At 43.4% G+C, this 18,989-nt stretch overlaps 1 protein-coding gene across 5 annotated transcripts in view; it reads left to right on the forward strand.

Annotated features, from left to right (window-relative positions):
- FNTB (farnesyltransferase, CAAX box, beta) overlaps nt 1-18,989 on the forward strand; it is a 77,175-nt gene that overhangs the window by 37,549 nt on the left and 20,637 nt on the right. For all 5 annotated transcript variants that reach the window (XM_053224564.1, XM_053224566.1, XM_053224565.1 and 2 more), the window contains exons 5-9: nt 231-377; nt 479-562; nt 6,013-6,099; nt 12,100-12,229; nt 15,110-15,242. In XM_053224564.1, coding sequence (XP_053080539.1) covers nt 231-377; nt 479-562; nt 6,013-6,099; nt 12,100-12,229; nt 15,110-15,242 — 581 coding nt within the window. The remainder of the gene's footprint in view (nt 1-230; nt 378-478; nt 563-6,012; nt 6,100-12,099; nt 12,230-15,109; nt 15,243-18,989) is intronic.

Raw genomic sequence — 18,989 nt, forward strand, 5'->3', positions numbered from 1 at the left:
TAGACAGGTGCTTAAACACAAAACTCAGAAAGATGGGCATTCAAAATAGGGCAGAGAGGCCCTTTTCAAAGGTTAATTATATTCAATATGTGTTCAGGAAGTGGGAGGAGAGGTTTTTTTCCCTTTTGAGGGAAGGGGGGTACATTGGAAAAGGCATAGACTCTGGTGGAGTCTGGTGTTTTGAAATGAATGTTCTCTGACTTTGTTTTTCCCTTTGGCTGTATACCTAGCGTGTGTCAGTTCCTGGAGCTGTGTCAAAGTCCAGAAGGTGGCTTTGGAGGGGGCCCTGGCCAGTACCCACACCTTGCACCCACGTATGCAGCAGTCAATGCACTATGCATCATTGGCACCGAGGAAGCCTATGACGTCATTAACAGGTACAGCCAAAGCCAGCAGTGCCGGACCCCCAAAGGGTCCCCGCCTGCTGCTGCTGCACTGACCATTGCTGTCTCCTCCCTCTCCCCTGTTTGTGTCTCAGAGAGAAGCTTCTTCAGTATTTGTACTCGTTGAAGCAACCTGATGGCTCTTTTCTCATGCACGTTGGAGGTGAGGTGGATGTGAGGTGAGTGGGGTTTTCCTCAGGCCACTGTGTCAGTAGATTCTAGATCTTCTCTGTCATTAGAGATGCCAAACCCAAGGAAGAACATGGAAAAGCTGCTGCTTTGTCTCACAGAATGACGTAGAATGGCGTGTCAGTGACACGCTCATAATCATTGCAAACATGACACAGATGTCCTCAGGTGTCACTGTCACTTGACCTCTTTTATGTAAGTGTCAGAATATAAGCAAGACAGGAACAAAATCAAATGCTTTTATTTTAAAAATCAAAAACATATTTGGTTGGTATAAAATGACATACCATACATAATATATAATAACGGTATAGTGTAATACAATCTTTCACCTCTCTGGGATAGGAAGGGAGAAGGAAGCCCAGTAGGAACTTAGTAAATATTTTCTGAATGAATTTGATGAACTTGGGAGAATGTTTATCACCTGAATGAGAATTGCTTTGGGAGGTGCAAAAATTTTGGGGGGCCAGTAGAGTGCAGCGAAACAGAGTTTCAGTAACTGATTGGAACCAGTTGGCCCAAAATTATTATTTTACTCTAGAATTGTCCAACATACCCCACAAGAAGCTCACTCATCTGGTGAGAGATTGGTGAAGCATATACGAAATTCACTGAGTCATTTCTCAAAGGCGGTGGATCACTGAGGTTTTATACCAAATCCTTAGAGAAATATGTGTTTTTGAGCTTTCTATAGCAAAGCCATCTTATTGCCTTATTTGTAAATGTGTTTAGCTTCTACACAAGTTGATTAATTTTCTGGGTTAACCATTGGTTCGAAAGTAAAGGGGGAGAAAAAAACATGTAATGTGTCTATTTGAACCTAAAATAAGTTCTTCACTGGAAAAACTGTTTCTTACAACACTTCCAACACCAAACAGGTGCTTTTTCCCTCATGTTAAATAATTCTAACATGAACTAACTAGATTTAACTCAAATTCCACAGGTTAAGGGCTCAGTCCCACAAGATCACCCCCACTTCAAATGCCAGTCACAAGTAGTGTGTCCCCAGGTTACCCACGCTTCTGTCTGACTTAGCTGCAAATCAGAGGTTCCCATGACCCCCTCTTCAGGTTCAATAATTTGCTAGGATGGCTCACAGTATGCAAGGAAGCACTTTACTTACTGGTTTATTACAAAGGATATTATAGAGGATACAAATGAACAGCCAGTTGAAGAGGTATATAGGGCAAGGTCGAGAAGGGTCCAAAGCGCAGGAACTTCTGTACCCGTGAGGCTGGGGTATGCCACCCTCCTGGCAGGTACATGGATGCATTCACCAACCTGGAAGCTTCCCCAAATACCTGCATTTACGGTTTTTATGGGAGTTTCATTGTGTAGACATGATTGATGAAATCATTGGCCATTGGTGATTAACTCAGTCTGCAGCCCCTCTCGTCAGGGGGGCGATGATGCTGAAAGTTCCAACCCTCTGATGATGTGGTCAGTTACTTTGGCAGGCAGTCCATCCTCCAGGAATCACGTCATTAGCATAACTCAGGTGTGCTTGACCAGGCACAGAGCCCGACGCGGGGCTCGAACCCACAAACCGTGAGGTCATGACCTGAGCCAAAGTCAGATGCTCAGCCAACTGAGCCACCCAGATGCAGTTATTATGAATAACTGAAGACTCTCCTATCACCCCTGTCACTCAGGAAATTCCAAGGGTTTTAGGAGCTTTGTTCCAGGAATCTGGGAGAAAACCAGTATAGTAAAACCTTGGTTGGAGAGCATAATTCATTCCAGAAACATGCTTGTAATCCAAAGCATTTGTATGTCAAAGCGAATTTCAAGAACCATTGGCTCAGTTGTGATCCTGTGACATCTGGCGTCACGTACTACTTGTATTGCAAGACATCCCTCGTTTATCAAATTAAAATTTATTAGACATGTTTGCTCGTCTTGCGGGAACACTCGCAGAAGAAGTTACTCGCAATCCAAGGTTTTACTGTGTATGGTTCTTATTATATCATAATATCCCAATATCTGTTGTAAACACAAACTGAAGCATATTTTTTTTTAATGTAAGAGTTTGAGCAAAAATCTATTCTAATCAGGCAGCATGTAATCTAGCAGATAGAAATGTACTCTGCGGACCTATACAAAATGAGAGATTTTTATAGGCAGAAAGGAGTGGGAAAAGGAAGTTATATTAGGCAAAAAAAGTGGGCCAGTTATTGCAAGGTTACTTTTCTTTAGGAGGCAGCAGGGTTCTGTCAGGCCAGTGACCTAAGTAGTGCTCATCAGGTGATTCCTGATTGGCTGGTTTAAGATTTCATTTCTGGGGAACTGAAACTGATTAAGATGTGGAGTTCAGCATAAGTGACTCCCTTTGGGACCTGTTGTCTTGTGTTTTTAAACCCTGAAAATGCCAACAAAGCCAATATAACTAATGAAGAAAAACAGTATTCAGTTGACTCTTTTTAAAAAATTTTTTAATGTTTATTTTATTTTTGAGAGAGAGAGAGAGACAGTGTGAGCAGGGAAGGGGCAGAGAGAGAGAGGAGACACAGACTTGGAAGCAGGCCCCAGGCTCCCAGCTGTCAGCACAGAGCCTGACACAGGTGTCGAACTCACGAACTGTGAGATCATGACCTGAGCCAAAGTCAGATGCTCAGCCAACTGAGCCACCCAGGCACCCCTTAATTGACTCTTCCTTAAGGAAAAAGCTATACGTTGTCTCACCCCCGCAACCAAAAGACACTACATTTTCATTTCTGTTCTACAGATGGTACAACTGAGTGTGCACAGTCTCGAAATTTAGCTTTTTTAAAATTTCTGAAATTATTAGACAAAAGCAAGATTGCTTTGGCATTATATCACATACCTTTTCAGATACAATTATTTTCTAATTTCGTTGTTCTAGCTCCAGTTTTTTCTGTGTTCTTATTTATATCTGCTAGACAAATGCTCGGAAACTTCTCTACTAGAATTGATCTGTGCCATCAAGGAACCCTGTACCTACGCTCTTCCAGTAATATGCTCTGTTCCAGCCATGCTCTCCACTTGCGTAGACTCAGAGATGTGAACGCTTCTGTGCTTTGCTTGGTTCCTAGTACCCCAATTCCCATCATTTCTTGCTTGTTATTTAATTGTCCTTTGCCTAAAAGTGTCAGCCAGGACTCCAGAGTGCTTGTTGACTGGGTTTGACTTGGAGAGAAGCAGCAGTGATGGGCATCTGGAGGCTAGCATGTCTTATCCTGGCTTAGACAGAGGAGTCTCTTGATCTTTCCTGTCTGTCACAGCTCCTAATAGTGTCTGGGATGAGCTTATTCAAGTGTTTATGGCACTGGAGGGCTGCCGATAATCAGATTGTAGTGAATTCCTAGCAAGTACGATTTTTTCCCGGTTCTTAAGAAAGGAGTAATTATTTATTACTGCCCTCCTAATCCAGGTTTTGTAACTTGGAACATTCTTTGAGGATAGTAGGGAGACAGGGACCCAGCATTTGCAGAAGTTGAGGTGACAGGGAGTGTGTTCAAGAGTGTGTTCGAGAAAGCCGTTTAGTGTTGCTGAAGTACAGAAGGCATGGGGGTCAGTAGAAGTGAGGCTGGAAGAACAGGCTGGGACCAGACTGAGGGGTCCTGGGATCTTCTTAAGAGCTAGGGAGTTTATTTTAAGAGCAGTGGAAAGCCACGGACTAGGTTTAAGTAGGGAGTGACTTGATCTGGTTTTGTATTTTATGACAACTTCTCCAGTTGCAGTGAAGAGATTGTGGTGTTTTAGTAAAAGTCCTCCGGTTTCAGGGATGGATGGAGAAAGACCAGGCAGGAGATTGACCCAGGTAATGGTGACTTGGATTTGGGGGACAGCAGAGCATATGGAGAGGAGTGGACAAATTTGAGAGATGTGATGAGCAGATGGGTGGAGAGAGGAAGAAACTGCATGAAAAAGGTGTGTTTGTTCCCTCCCCTTTTCAGTGGGGGACTTGTGGCTGCTGGCTTCACATCTCAGTTCTTCCCTTTGTGAGAAGGAAACTACTTTGTTGGCCACCTCCCTACCTCAGAGGTTCCATTAGGGGTCAGGAGCAAATGCTGTGAAACCCCTCTGAGAGGCTGAAACGCTGAAAGAAATTAGCTCAGGCCTCTGAAGTTAGCTTATGGCAGATGAGAACGTTTGGCATGGGGGACTCTGGTGTGCTTCTGAGGCCTGCCGGGGTAACTCAGCCTCTGCTGTGCTGTGGCCAGCATGAGCGGGCTGATAAAGATGCTAGTCGCACAATAGGGCTTGCAGCTTCTGCAGAGATTTCTTTTTGGAATACCTCTGTAAGTTCGGCTTAGGAGCGTGTCCATATTGAACAATAACGGACATTAGACCCTTCTCTTTCCTTCCTTTTGTATTCCTTAGGAGCCCTTAGAAACAGGATCTGTATGCAGAATTAAAACAAACAGTTGTCTTCAGTGTAAAATGGAGCTGAGATGCTGGACATTGGAAAAGGGCATAGAAGGGAAGAAAAGACAGTTTGTAGCTATATTCGATAGTAGAGGGAGAAGCTGAAATAAGATGTGTCCTGGGAAGAATTAGGGCTGGCAGGGCAGAGTGGCAAGAATTATTCCAAATCAAGTAGGATAACATTTAAAAAAAAAAAAAAAAAGACGTTCTCTTTCTTTTTCTTTTTAAAATTTTTAACATTTATTTATTATTGAGAGACAGAGAGAGACAGACCGTGAGCAGGGGAGGGGCAGAGAGAGAGAGAGAGGGAGACACAGAATCTGAAGCAGCTCCAGGCTCCGAGCTGTCAGCACAGAGCCTGATGCGGGGCTCGAACTCACGAACCGTGAGATCATGGCCTGAGCCGAAGTTGGACGCTTAACCGACGGAGCCACCCAGGCGCCCCTCTTTCTTTTTCATTTAAAAATGTGTGTGTGTGTCTGTACTGGTGTCTGTACTGCTTGAAATCAAAGCGCTTCTCTCCCTTTAAAGGCCTAAGGAAAGTATCTGAGTGGACTCATCTGTTTCTGGCCATTAGGGTTTGGTGCCCTGCTTTGGAGTGTCTGTTGCAGAAAAAATATATAGTTAACCTTTAATGTGTCCATGCTATAAACAGAAATCCTGGATCTAAAACATGACAGACATCTCAATAAATGAGCGTATCAGAAATACTTGAATGACACCGTGGAAGTTTGGGAACCATTGGAGGTCTTTGAAAGAGCTAAATTCACTTTGGCTATTATTTCCTCTGATGTAGATTTGACCATGTGGAGGTAGGGAGACTAGAATGTCATGTTCTTTCACTGAAGCCACGCTGTGAGCAGCCCTATCCAAATAGAATGTCACACCTCTCAGTTGGAGACCCAGGAGGACTGACCGTGTGCCAAGAGTGAGGACAGGAGGTGGTTACAGTTTACCAAGCAGAGGGCAACCCGCCTGAGAAGCTCCGTGAACCTTATTTCATCCCTTTCTTAAAGCCTCACGTTGTCCCCGTGTGTTTCCATCCTAACAGAAGTGCATACTGTGCTGCTTCCGTGGCTTCTCTGACCAACATCATCACCCCAGATCTCTTTGAGGGCACCGCCGAATGGATAGCGAGGTGAGAGATGCTGGGGTCTGTCCTGGCCTCTTAGAAAGCAGGTGGTCAAGATTCTGAAAAAGTAAAGAAAGTGGAAAAAGGAATGGAAGGGAATATAAAATGACAGGAGATGGATTAGGGTTGTAGGATTGTGCATTTCAAACATACAGTAAAAGTTTCCTTTTTTCCGAACTTTCTTCAGTGTTGTGTAATTGTATGGATTGGCAAGGCTCAAAACCTTGGGCGAGCAGTATTTGTGGGCATCTAAGTGGATTTAACCAGTTCGGGGAGGATTTCGGTAATAAGATGCCCTTGCTGATGCCCCAGCAATCCCACTTCTACAGAAACTCACACATATGCATGAAAGACACAAACATATGACGTGGTTGTAATAGCAGAAACCCAGGAACTGGTTAAATGTTCATAAGCACGAGATGGAGAAGTAAAGTGTGGTAGGGTCACATGGTTAAAATGAACAAAGCAGAGCTACATGCATCAATGTGGATAAATCCCCAAAACAACACTGAGTTAAAATAAAGGATGTTAAAACATGCAGATTAGCACATTTATTTAAAATTTGAAAACATGCACAATAATTCTATATTGTTTATGGAAAGAATCACATGTGGTAATATAAAAACATGCCTGGGAAGAATAAACACCAAATTCAGGATGGCGGTTACTTCTGGGGGGAGAGCAGAGGACATGAAATCAAGAGAAGTTTACACATCTCTGCAGGAGACTTCCGCTGTATCTGTAATGGTTTATTTCTTTAAAATAAAAGAAAGACTTGAAGCACATATGGCTAAGTTAAAGCTAGGTGTTAGATGCATGGATGTTCTATATATTTGCTAGACTTTCCTAGATGCTTCAAATATTTTATAATTTAAAAGCAAGTAAGGAAAATGTATAGTAGATACCTATGTACTTGATATCCAGGCTGTATTATTTTGTCTTTTACATGTTTATTCTTATCAAAGTAGTACCTATTACTGTGAAAATATAGTTTGCAGGTAAATCAGATGGTAAAATGTGATCAGATTTACTGTCTTACATAATTTTTATTTTCCTGGAATTAATCATTACCTCTTTTTTTTAAATGTATAGATCATGGACTTATTCCCAGATTTTCTGCCAGAGCTATAAAGTTACTCTCAATACAAACACTTTCAGTGATGTATCAGTTCTGTGTGTGTGTGTGTGTGTGTGTTTTCTGAGTTATCCTTCCTGGAGCCCCCTGCTCTCCTGCTTCAGTCTGGACAGATTGCTCTCAGCTTGCTGCACAGCAGGCATCCAGAAGCTTCCTTTCAGCATGAAATTCACTTCACTTCTCTCCTTTGTTGAAGCCCCTGTCCTCTTTTTTCTTGGCTTACTTACTCATTTTAATGAAGCACATACTTTAGTAGATTCCAAAAGAGAGCACTTGGGAGATGAATTTTTAAGATTATGCATTATTTTAAGATTAAGATTATTTATTCTACTCTCACACTTGATTGATAGTTTATTTGGTGAGAGATTTCTAAATTGGAAACTGTATAAATTGACATCCTTCAGAATTTTTTAGCGTTGCTCCATTATCTTCTGGCTTCCAGTGTCATTGTTAAAAAGGCTGATGATACTAATAACCAACATCTGCTGAAGACCTGATATGTAATACTCACTAGTAAGGTAGCTAGAGATTGGTAAGGTAGTTTAGAGATTGAAAGTATAGGCTTTTGAGCTAACCTGCGTGGATTTGTTTCTTTTTTATGCTTTCTGTTTCTCAGTTAAGATTTCCCATCTTTTTATTCTTTATAAGTATATATTTTTTTTCCTACTTCCCTGAGGTAAATATATAGTTATAACATCCGCTTTAAAATTCTTGTGTGGTAATTTCAGCATCTGGGTATCTTGGAGTTGGCATGTCCCATTTCCCTGATTATGCATATGTCAAGTAATTTTAGGGTTGTGTTTTGGACATTATGATGTTACATTATAGAGACTGGATTCTGTTAGATTGCTCTAAAGAGTGTTGTTTTTGTTTAAGCAGGCAATCAACTTGGTTAGATGCAAACTGTGAATTGTCACACCTGCACTGGGCTATGGTTCAGCTCTTTGATCAGTTCTTGGGTCAGAAGCTGCTCTCATTTTGCCCAGCACCTGTGTGATTGGGAGTCATGTAGAAACTTCGTTGAAGTTTAAATATGGAATTAGGAGTTTTTCTTCTCTGGCTCTTTCTGGTACTCCTCCTTAGTTTCTTTCAGCCTGGTTCTTCTTATCAGAAAAATGGTGGGCTTTCCATTAGTTTCGGCTGCCTTCCACTGACCCCTCTGACCTGCTGCTGCCACCACTGGGGCCCACAGCCATCCTCAGGGCAAACTGGGAAGCAAAAAATAGGGGAGGGGGAGGGAAGGGAAGAGACTGCCTGCCTGCTGTTGTCTGCTCCAACTTTTAAATCCCCACCAGAATCTGCCTGCCTTTTGTCAGTCTGCTGAGCCCTCAGGAATTGTTTCTGTGTATTGTGTCCAGAGCTTGTAGCTGTTATTTGCAGGAGGAGAAAACTCTGCTTTGAATCCCAGTCTTGTTATTTACTAGCTTTGTGCCTTGGACAAATTATTTCACTTCTCCATGTCATGGTTTCCTTAAATGTCAAATGGCGGGATATTTAATTTGATATTAAGCTGAATTACAAGAATTTAGGTGACCAAAATCTGTTTTGGTAACCACTGTGCTTTACTGCCTCCCAGTGCCATTGTGTTCCCAATCCGTTGTATGTTTTGGTTTTGTTTCTCTTTTTCTCTTTCCCACCTTATCCCCCTCCCTAGAAGTTGTTGGAATCTGTATTCTTGAAGTTTGGAAACTTCAGGCTGATGAACCATGATACGGATTTTTTTTTTCTTCATTTTTTGGGTACTCAGTATGTATCTTCAATCTGGAATTGCAAATACTTTAGTTCCAGAATCTTTATTATACAATATGATTTCTTTGATAATTTCTTTCCCTCTATTTTCAGTGTTTGCTCATTTTATAACCTCCTAGCAGTAGGATTAGTCTTCTAATTTTTCATAATTTTTTGCCTATTTTTTAACCCTTAATCTTTCTTACTGTACTTTCTGGGAGAGTCCCTTACCTTTTATTTTCTAATCCTTCTGTTGAGTTTTTATTTCTGCCATTCTATTTTAAAATTTCCAGAGCTTATTTTATCCTCGTTTATAAAAGGAATACTTCTTTTTTACATATTTTCCTGTTCTTGTTTCAGGCACATTTTATTCTTAAAGTGTTTTTATTTCATATAATATTTTATCTAAAGATACAATTTTAAAAAGTTTCCTTCTGTTCCCTACATTATTTCTCCAACGTATTTTTGTTCATCTGTTTTGGTCTCTCTCTTCCATATTAGAGACTTTGTTGAAATGTCTCATATTCATATTTGGAAGCCAAGGGCTAAAAAGCTGATGGGGAGCTACATGTGCCAGAGTAGGCTAGGTTCAGCCTTTCACCCCATTGGGTTTTTCTCTTGGGCTTATCAGCTTCCCTTGAGAAGGATCTTCCAGATTACTGGTTGGGGTATGAGGTTGGCAGCCAGCTTTGTAAACTAGTAGGAGGAAAAGGGGTAGGGGGTGTTTGTGCTCAGATTATAGATTCTCACTTAATCCCCTGCTCAGTGTGGTGCCTCCTTCCTGCTCTGCTGTGCTGGACATCCTGGAGTTCAGATCCTCTTGATTAAACTCCTGAAACTTCCTGTCCTCTGCTGCATACCCAGAGGTCTCATTGATTCCTATATACATATGCAACCAATTAACTTGTTTCCAACTCATCCCACTTCTTGAGGCATCGTGGTGCCTCTAGTTCCTGGGCCTTGCACTGGAGCATGTCGTCTTGCTTTCTGTTGCCTCCTATCCCCGGGCTGGTTTAGGTTTCTCTAATCTGTTAAGTCCGTTAGTTCTTATCTTTCCCCTTTTCTGGCTTTCGAAATTTTGTTATTTCCTGTCTGTATTCATATCTTCTCCTATGCTCTTTACCCTTGTGGGTTTATCCCTTTTTAAATTCTTTTCATTTTATTGGGCTTGTGCTCAGTCTGTTAGGGTTAGCTAGAAGACATTCCCAAAGTATTTTACTAAAATTACTAATTTACAATTATTAAAATTGCTCCCACTTATAAAAGGGAGGGAAAGCAGAATGTAAATCACGCGTGTGTGCGTGTGTGCGTGTGTGTGTGTGTGTGTGTGTGTGTGTGTGGAGAGAGAGAGAGAGAGAGAGAGGAGGAGACAAACTGACAGTGGTCACTGCTGGTGAGAGGGACTAGGAAGCCAGCTTGGGCAGGAGATTTACTTTTCATTATTTACTTGTTAACACTATCTGTTTGGGTTTTTTTTATTAAAAAAAATTTTTTTAAAGGTAAGTTCAGAAAAGTTAAGAAAAAGGAAAATGTTAAAAGGTGCCCATCAGACTTTTCAAACTTGACTGTTCCTCTGCTCCACATAGCCAAATGTGTTGGAAGGAAAACTCGCCACTTAGGCAGCAGCAGGGTCACGGGATGGAGGTGCTAAAGAATCTGTACAGGGGGTGGTAGCCAGTTTTTGACTTGGCGCCCTGCTCTGTGATGTCCCTGGGCCTGCGGACTGCTCTGAAAAAGGCCTGTGAGTTCCCAAGATGCAAGGCCTCCAGGGAGAGGTGCCTGAAAGACAGGCGGTATCATTGCTTGTTTTCTCTGCCATCCGGAGGTTCTGCCGGCTCTTGGATCATGTGCCCATCCACCTGTGCACCTATACCGCGGTTGGGATTGTGAGGCAGACACGCCTGTAGAGTGTGTACATATTCGGAGGTCATCAGAAGTAAAGTCCTACACTGTCATATGAATATATACTAAGAAAAAATGTCTTTATTACACAGAAAAGCATATTTACTAAAGATGAGCAAAAAGAAGAAAATCTAAGCCACTTGTAATCCACCATCAACCACTCTTTTGGTGTATGTCTTTCTAGAATTCCGGGAAAATTATACAGTACCTTACCATTTTGTAACTTTTTTTTGATTTGGAACATCTTTAAATATCCTTCATAGCATTATTTTATTTCATTTTATTTTACTTTAATGTTTTTTATTTATTTTTGAGACAGAGACAGAGTGCAAGTGTGGGAGGGGCAGAGAGAGAGAGAGACATAGAATCTGAAGCAGGCTCCAGGCTCTGAACTGTCAGCACAGAGCCTGATGTGGGGCTCGAACCCATGAACCGTGAGATCATGACCTGAGCCAAAGTAGGGCGCTTAACCAACCGAGCCACCCAGGCGCCCCCATAGCATCATTTTAAATGTGTAGTTTTCTATAGTACAGATAGGCCATAATTTATATAACCAGTCCCTTACTGTTGAGTTCCTGAGTTATTTCTCATATTTCACTGTTATATTATAATCTTATCTTTGAACACATTTTAACTTATTTCCTAGGATGAATTCCTAGAAATGACCCTATATTGCTGGTTGCAAGATGAGGTGTGTTTTTATTACTAGAGAATACACTATTAATATATAGTCTAACCCCCAAAATAATAATTGTTATAATAGTAAATGAGTAATTTGAATATATAGGAGGTTATAATTTAAAAAATAAGTTTACTTCGATAGTAATAAAGTTTTATATGTTTATTATAGCAAGCTTTTGAAAATACGGAAGAATAAAGAGAAAAAATACCAGCAGTAGACCTGCCCTAAATAGCAATTATTTTTCATTTTTATTCTAACCTGTGGTTGTCATACTGTATGTATGATTTTATTACTTTTTTCCTAAAAGATTTGAGGTACTGTGCATAAGTAGACTGTTTCTCTGCGTCCCCCCCCCCTTTTTTTTTTTGGAGGAAAAGGCATTTCCAAAAGTTAATTAGCTGGCATCTTTCCATTCATAGTTGTGATGGTTCATGTCATTATCTGAATAAACTCATTCTTTGCCAACCTGGGTGGTTCTGCACTTTTGCCCACCCACTCTACCCGGCCACTCATTGGTTGACACCTACCACTCAACCTGCTCTTCTCCATCTCCTCCCAGGTGTCAGAATTGGGAAGGTGGAATTGGTGGGGTTCCAGGGATGGAAGCGCACGGTGGCTACACTTTCTGCGGCCTGGCCGCACTGGTCATCCTCAAAAAGGAACGCTCCTTGAACTTGAAGAGCCTATTGGTAAGTGTCTGTTGACTCCTCTTCTTCTCAGGCCCCAGGCTGCTGGTGATGTGACTGGTCAGACTCACAGTGCTGTGGGACTGTTTGGCTGTGGGAAGGACCAACAGAGTTCCTGCTCTGAGCCCACGAACTGAATGACCCGTAATGAAGCTTTTCAACGTAATTGCTGGGGCGCTCAGCACTGGTCGGAGAAAGTGGGAGGAGTGGGCGTCTGCCTGGGTCTTGGCTCCTTTCTTCCTGCCTTTCCATCTTTCCTGATCTGAACTTTCTATAGTATATTAGGCCAGCTCCACAGTCTTCCTGAGTCTCTCAAACATCTGCAATGAGGCAGAGTACCTGCCTCCTGCTTCCGAGACTGTAGCTTCAGTCTCTTAAATTTGGAGGTCATCATGTATCTTAGAAGGAATCTGCTAAGAGAAAAAATCATGAGAAGTGCTCTCAGGCCTTTTGAAGCCAAGCTGTTATTACCAGCTGCAATATGTGAACATTTAGTAACTACATTCAAATGAGCTGGGCAGAGCACAGTGGTTGCATTGAGCAGGTAGCCTTAGGCATTTATGTCTGGACTTTAAGCTCCTGATAGATATCGAGAAGGAAATCTGACTGCATTCTGATTCACTAGATAATTCTTAAATTATCATCAGAGGCCTAGTGTACAAACATACACGCATGCAGTGCCACCGAGACGTCTTTTGGGAAGCATTTACTCCCAACCATGACCTCAAAGCAAACCAGCTGCAGTGGACATTCATCTCCTCTCCCCAAGCTCAGATGTCAGCTGCTCATCATAGGAACTGTCATGAGACCCATCATGAGCTTCCAAGAAAGTTTCTGTTAGACTCTATGGATATACGACCAGTAGTATTTTGTCCTCATCCACAGGATGCCTCCTATAGCATACTTTCCTTGAAGGTTCATGCTGAAATGGCCAGCTAGACATTTAAGAGTCTGATTACCAATAAGGCATGAAATTGAAAAGCCCCATTTCCTGGGAAGAAATAAGCAATATAACCAGCAGAAGGCTCGGTTACAATGGCAACACTCTAGATTTGAGCCTTGTCTCTCCCACTTCCACGCGACCTTAGGAAATTTGTCCGTTTTAACTTCAATTTCCTTTGTCCTCTGTAAGGTAGAGATAACAGTTCTTTGAAGGTTAAAGGAGGGGTTAGAACTCTGGACTCTGAAGGTTAAAGGAGATAACATATAGTAGGTGCTCAATAAATGCCAGTGTCCTTCTTACCCAAACCACTCCGTCCTCTCCTTTTGCTTTGAGAGAACTAGGACCCATATCTGAAGGATTTTATGAATTCATATGGCCGAAGGAAACAGAGTAAACCCATGGGCTTAGACACTGGAAAAAATTATGTAGTCCAGCTTAAAAACTCTTAGTCTGGGCAAAAAAAACAAAAACCAAAAACCTTTGGGGCACCTGGGTGGCTCAGTCGGTTGAGCATCTGACTTTGGCTCAGGTCATGATCTCACTGCTCATGGATTCGAGTCCCGCATCAGGCTCTGTGTGCTGACAGCTCAGAGCCTGAAGCCTGCTTTGGATTCTGTGTCTTCCTCTGACCCTCCCTTACTTGTGCTGTGTGTGTGTCTCTCTCTCTCTCTCAAAAATAAATAAATAAATAAATAAATAAATAAATAAATAAATAAATAAATAAATTTAAAAAAATATTTAAAAAGAACACCTTAGTCTGTGGTGTAAGTGAAAATGAAGAATGGACTCCCCACTGTAGTACCTGTTTTCTCTTTTCTTGAGTGATGCTTCACCGCTTTCATTAAATGGCATCATCCCTAAAGCACTGGCTCATTTAAGACTCACTGGTGATTTATTAGTGCCTACACCTGCAGTGTAGTTTTTTTTTATGTCTTTCTTCTAAGAATTCGGGATTTGACTCTTATGGGTGAGTATGGCCTTGAACAGGGATATAATCTAAACTCCACACTTGGTAACTTAAAGACATCCCCTCCCCCTTCCAAAAAGGGTCCTCGGTAGCTCCTTTCAGGAACTCAGTCAAGTAAGGACCTAGGGGTGGGGGGGAGGGGGAGACATCCTACTCTGCACCTTTCTGTTGTGAAAGCCCGTGGCTGGTGTCTGGAACTGCCTGGGAGGGAAATGGAGATGTCATTATCTTCTCAGCCAGTCGGTTCTGCTCGCTTCTGGAGGACGAAACCCCTGGCTATCTTGATCTTGGTAGCAGAGTGTGTTTAGAAAACTTGGAGATAAGCAGGGATGGGCAGCAGCATCATGTGTGACCGCAGAGTGACATCAAGAACCATCTTACAAGTTCAGAGTAAAAGATTGTCTTCTGTTAGCCAACCAGGTTTCCCTGGAGACGCAGAGAGGCTAGAGCTGACAGAGCCGTCCTTGGCGGTTGGGATAATGGCTTCTGCTTCTGGTCCTGCAAGTAACTTGCTAAAAACCTTGGGTGAATTTCTTCAGGTGCCAAGTCAAAGTCAGGAACAGTTTGAGATCATCCACTGAGACACAGCACACAATTCCATTTATCTGCTTTTAATAAACTTCCCTGAGAAGGGAAAGTGGTTAGAAATGAGCCACTTGCCTTCAATTTCCTCGTTAAGCCTTGTTTATTGAGAGACATTTGCAGGTCGCCTTATAGGCCAACTTGATGTCTTTATTCTGTCAGCATCAGAACCCATTTGAAACCCGGGAAAAGGTGGTTAGTTGTCCATTGGGCACGAAGCAGAGATCAGTACTGGCCGCCCTGCCAAGAGTCCAGCTTAGATGGTCCAGTCCGCATCCGTGGCAGTGAGGGGAAGGAAGGAACAGCCCCAGGACTAGAATTCCAGTGCCAAGAAGCCCAGAGATGGGAACTTGGCCTACACCCGCCTTTCCCTTCTCTGTCTCATTCTCAGCAATGGGTGACAAGCCGGCAGATGCGGTTCGAAGGTGGATTTCAGGGCCGCTGCAACAAGCTGGTGGACGGCTGCTACTCCTTCTGGCAGGCGGGGCTGCTGCCCCTGCTGCACCGCGCACTGCATGCTCAAGGTGAGCCCGGGGAGCTGCTGGCAGGGGCTGGGTGACTTCCCCTGGCTGCTAACCCAAGTCAGGAAGCCAGAGTGTTTGTCTGTCTGTCCTAGATTTTGAGTGCCCTGTGTGAACCGCAGCCCCCCCCCCCCCCCCCCCGCCATGTCTCCTGCACACACATGCAGACTAGGCTTTAATTCCAGTGGTTTAGTTGAGTCACAGTTGCTGCTGCAAACTGTCTGTGGCTAGGAGGAGGTAGGTGCGTGTCCGGGCCCCAGGGTGACTGCCACCTCAGCCGGGTGTGAAGCCACAGTTTCCAATGCAGCGTCCCGTATCGGTCATATCGGAACTGAAAACCCACACTGTGTGCGTCGCGGTCACAACAGTGACTGAGAAGGCGATGGCACAAAGGGGCAGAGAGGCAGAACCCCAGGAGAAAAGATCCACCAGGTCTGACTGGCTTTGTAGTTGCTGCCGTGAGCACTGTTGTATTTTAAATTCATTGAAGAATCCTAAATGCAAGTCTGTTCCACTCATACCACTGGAGTGGAGAGACCTGGGTTCGTTTCTCTGGAGTCGCAGATCGGAAGGCAAAACCAAAGCAGTTAGACAGCAAGCACAACTTCGGGGAGCCTTCCTTTATTTGATCATTTGAAATCTCAGGTCGCCCGCTGACTCCTGAACCATCTTTCTTATTTATTTTATGTGAGAGCAGCGTGTCTCTGAGGAAACTGGTGGGGGAAGGGGAAGTCATGGCTGTCCCGCTGGGTGCTGATGTGTTCTTGGAGTGAGACCCCTTGGCCCAGAGGGAAGGTTTTCTTTGGACTTAATAATTGGGTAATTAATTGCTCAAATGTGGAAGATGAGATTCTTTCCTATTGTCTGGCCCCCTGACCCATGCTTTTCTTCCTTCTTTGGCTGTTCTTTCTGAGCGCCTTTCTTTAGTCTCTTTGTTTCATCTGAGTTGTGGCCACTTTGGATGCTGAATTGAAGTAAACGCAGTCTCGGCCCTGTCTTCCCATTCTTTCTTTTTTTAATTTATTTTTTACTTTTTTAATCTTTATTTTTGGGAGAAAGAGAGAGACATTGCAATCTATATTTCTGAGAGAGAGAGACAGTGTGAGCAGGGGAGGAACAGAGAGAGAGGGAGACACAGAACCCAAAGCAGGCTCCAGGCTCTGAGCTGTCCGCACAGAGCCCAGTGCAGGGCTCGAACTCATGAGCTGTGAGATCATGACCCAAGCTAAAGCCAGACACTTAATGGAATGAGCCACCCAGGTGCCTCCCATTCTTTCTTTTTTTTTTTTTTTTTAATGTTTATTTTATTTTTGAGAGAGCATGAGTGGGAGAGGGGCAGAGAGAGAGGGAGACAGAGGATACGAAGCAGGCTCTGCACTAATAGCAGAGAGCCTGATGAGGGCTCGAACCCATGAACCGTGAGATCATGTCCTGAGCCTGAGCCAAAGTCGGATCCTTAACCAACTGAGCCACCCAGGCGCCCCCTTGGCTTCCCATTCTGCTGGTCTCAGTCTGTCCTGAGATTCCTTGCCTTGGGCCCCTGGGCTTAGGGTCTCAGGGCGTTAGGATAGATCATCCCCCTGACTCTGGAGCCTGCACGGTCTCTGGCTTGACCACTATGATTGGGAGGTCAAGAATTCCCTGAAACTTCAGTGTTTTCAAAGCAAAAATAACTTAGGGTTTTAGTGATTTCTTTATTTGAAACTAGTGAGGTCAAGCCCTTGGTAAAATGGTCAGCCTTTCACAAACCTGTCCCTGGCAGGGATGAGATGCCAGGAAAACCCAGGAGAGCTGTGAGAAGAGTGCTCCCTGCCAGCGTCTTCAGAGGGGCCCCAACTGACATTCTGTTTGTTGTAGCACAGGTCCTGGAGGAAATGATATTCAGAGCTTTGCCTGTGGAAAGTGCTGCCTGTGAATCGTGGACCTTGCATCTTTTGTCAGGGCCTAGGAGAAGGCCTGTGTTGGGCTTGAAGCTCACCCACTTCTCAGCAGCAGTGGGAAGGGAATGGCAGTGTCTTGAGTGGTGGGCAGAATACTGACGTTGGGAGTCGCAAGGAGACGATGTGTGCGAAGATTTTCGTAATACACTGTGATCAAAGGTTTCAAAGCAGTCTGTATATAATTCCATTTTTAGCGAAGAGTTGACTCCAAAAAATTACGAGAAGGCACCTGGACTGTGAAGCGACACGCAGTATTTGTTTTCTTTCTTTTTTTATGTGTATTTTCTGATTTTCTACAATTAATTTGCATAAAGAAAAAGAAAGATAAATTTCTTTTATAAAAGAAGAGAAATTCTATAAACAAAACAAGTAGCAAGGTAGGACAAATTATTTGTGACAAATGACAAAGGGCTAAATTTCTTTAAGTTGAGAGGCTCCTAAATCACTAAGAAACAGATGAACAGCCCCACTGAAAACCAGGCAGAGGATCTGAACGGGCAGATTCCGGACGGGCAGGAAAGAGCTACTACTTGTGTTACCCCCTCTACGACCACCGCTCCTCCTGGCCGCTGAGGCTTGCCAAGCACTCAGCCTCAGCCAGGGACTGAACGGAGTCCTCCACAGGTGTTTTCTCATTTGATCCTCTGAGCAATGCTGTGATAGGTGCTGTTGTTATCCCCATCTTACAGATGAGGAAACAAAGACCAGCAAGGGTGAGCAACTTGCCTTATAATGCCCGATCGCCACCTACGCCTCCGTCAGAGCCTTGCTTCTAACCAGCACAGGCGGCATGCATGAAACGAAAAGATGGCAGTGAAAGAAATGTGAATAGAATCAGTGGGACACTGGTCGTTTTTACTGTCATGTTGGCAGAGAGGAGAAAACGTGGTACCTGATGTTGGGGAGAGTGTGGAAAAACAGGCACTTTTGTACTGTCAGTGTGGGTATAAATAGCTGTATCAGTTTTTTTGGAGGGTAGTTTGGAGATTTGTCTAAATTACTTAAACCCAGCAAGTACACTTTCAGGAATTTACCTGCAGAGATATTAGCAAAGGATGTGTGTTGAAGTGGAGTTTTAATGGCAAACAACCAAATGCTCATCAAAAGTTTAATAGTTGAATAAATTATGATCTCCCCATCCTGTGGTTAGATGCAATGAGCTAATATTGGAAAACTCTCCAGGACACAACATAAAGTGTAAAGGGCCAGGCCTAGAGTGGTCTCTGTGCACACGGACCGACCTCTCCACAGCTTTTCCTGGAAGCGAGCAAAACCCCTTTAGCAATGGGCACCTTTGGGAGGAGGGTGGGAGATGAAGGGAGGGAGACATACGTGTTGAATTGTTTTTCCTTCTGTACTACACTCTGCCTTTTTTGTTGCTGTTGTTAACCATGTGCATTACTGCTTTTATCTTAGTAAATGACCAAATAGATTTTGTAAAGGTGATGATCACGTTGCTGGCTAAAGAGATAACAAAGGACTGACACACGACCTCACTGAGCAAGTGGCCGTTAGTGGTTCCATGCAGGTGGCTGCCTTATGTGTATAGAAGACAGCAGTTGAGTAGAAGAACGAATTATTTTTTTTTATTTTTTTTTAATGTTTGTTTATTTTTGAGACAGAGAGAGACAGAGCATGAATGGGGGAGGGTCAGAGAGAGAGGGAGACACAGAATCTGAAACAGGCTCCAGGTTCTGAGCTGTCAGCACAGAGCCCAACCCAGGGCTCGAACTCACGGACAGCGAGATCATGACCTGAGCTGAAGTTGGACGCTCAACCGACTGAGCCACCCAGGCGCCCCGAAGAACGA

This window comes from Acinonyx jubatus, chromosome B3 (genome assembly GCF_027475565.1).
Source record: "Acinonyx jubatus isolate Ajub_Pintada_27869175 chromosome B3, VMU_Ajub_asm_v1.0, whole genome shotgun sequence".
In the NCBI taxonomy this organism is placed as follows: domain Eukaryota; kingdom Metazoa; phylum Chordata; class Mammalia; order Carnivora; family Felidae; genus Acinonyx; species Acinonyx jubatus.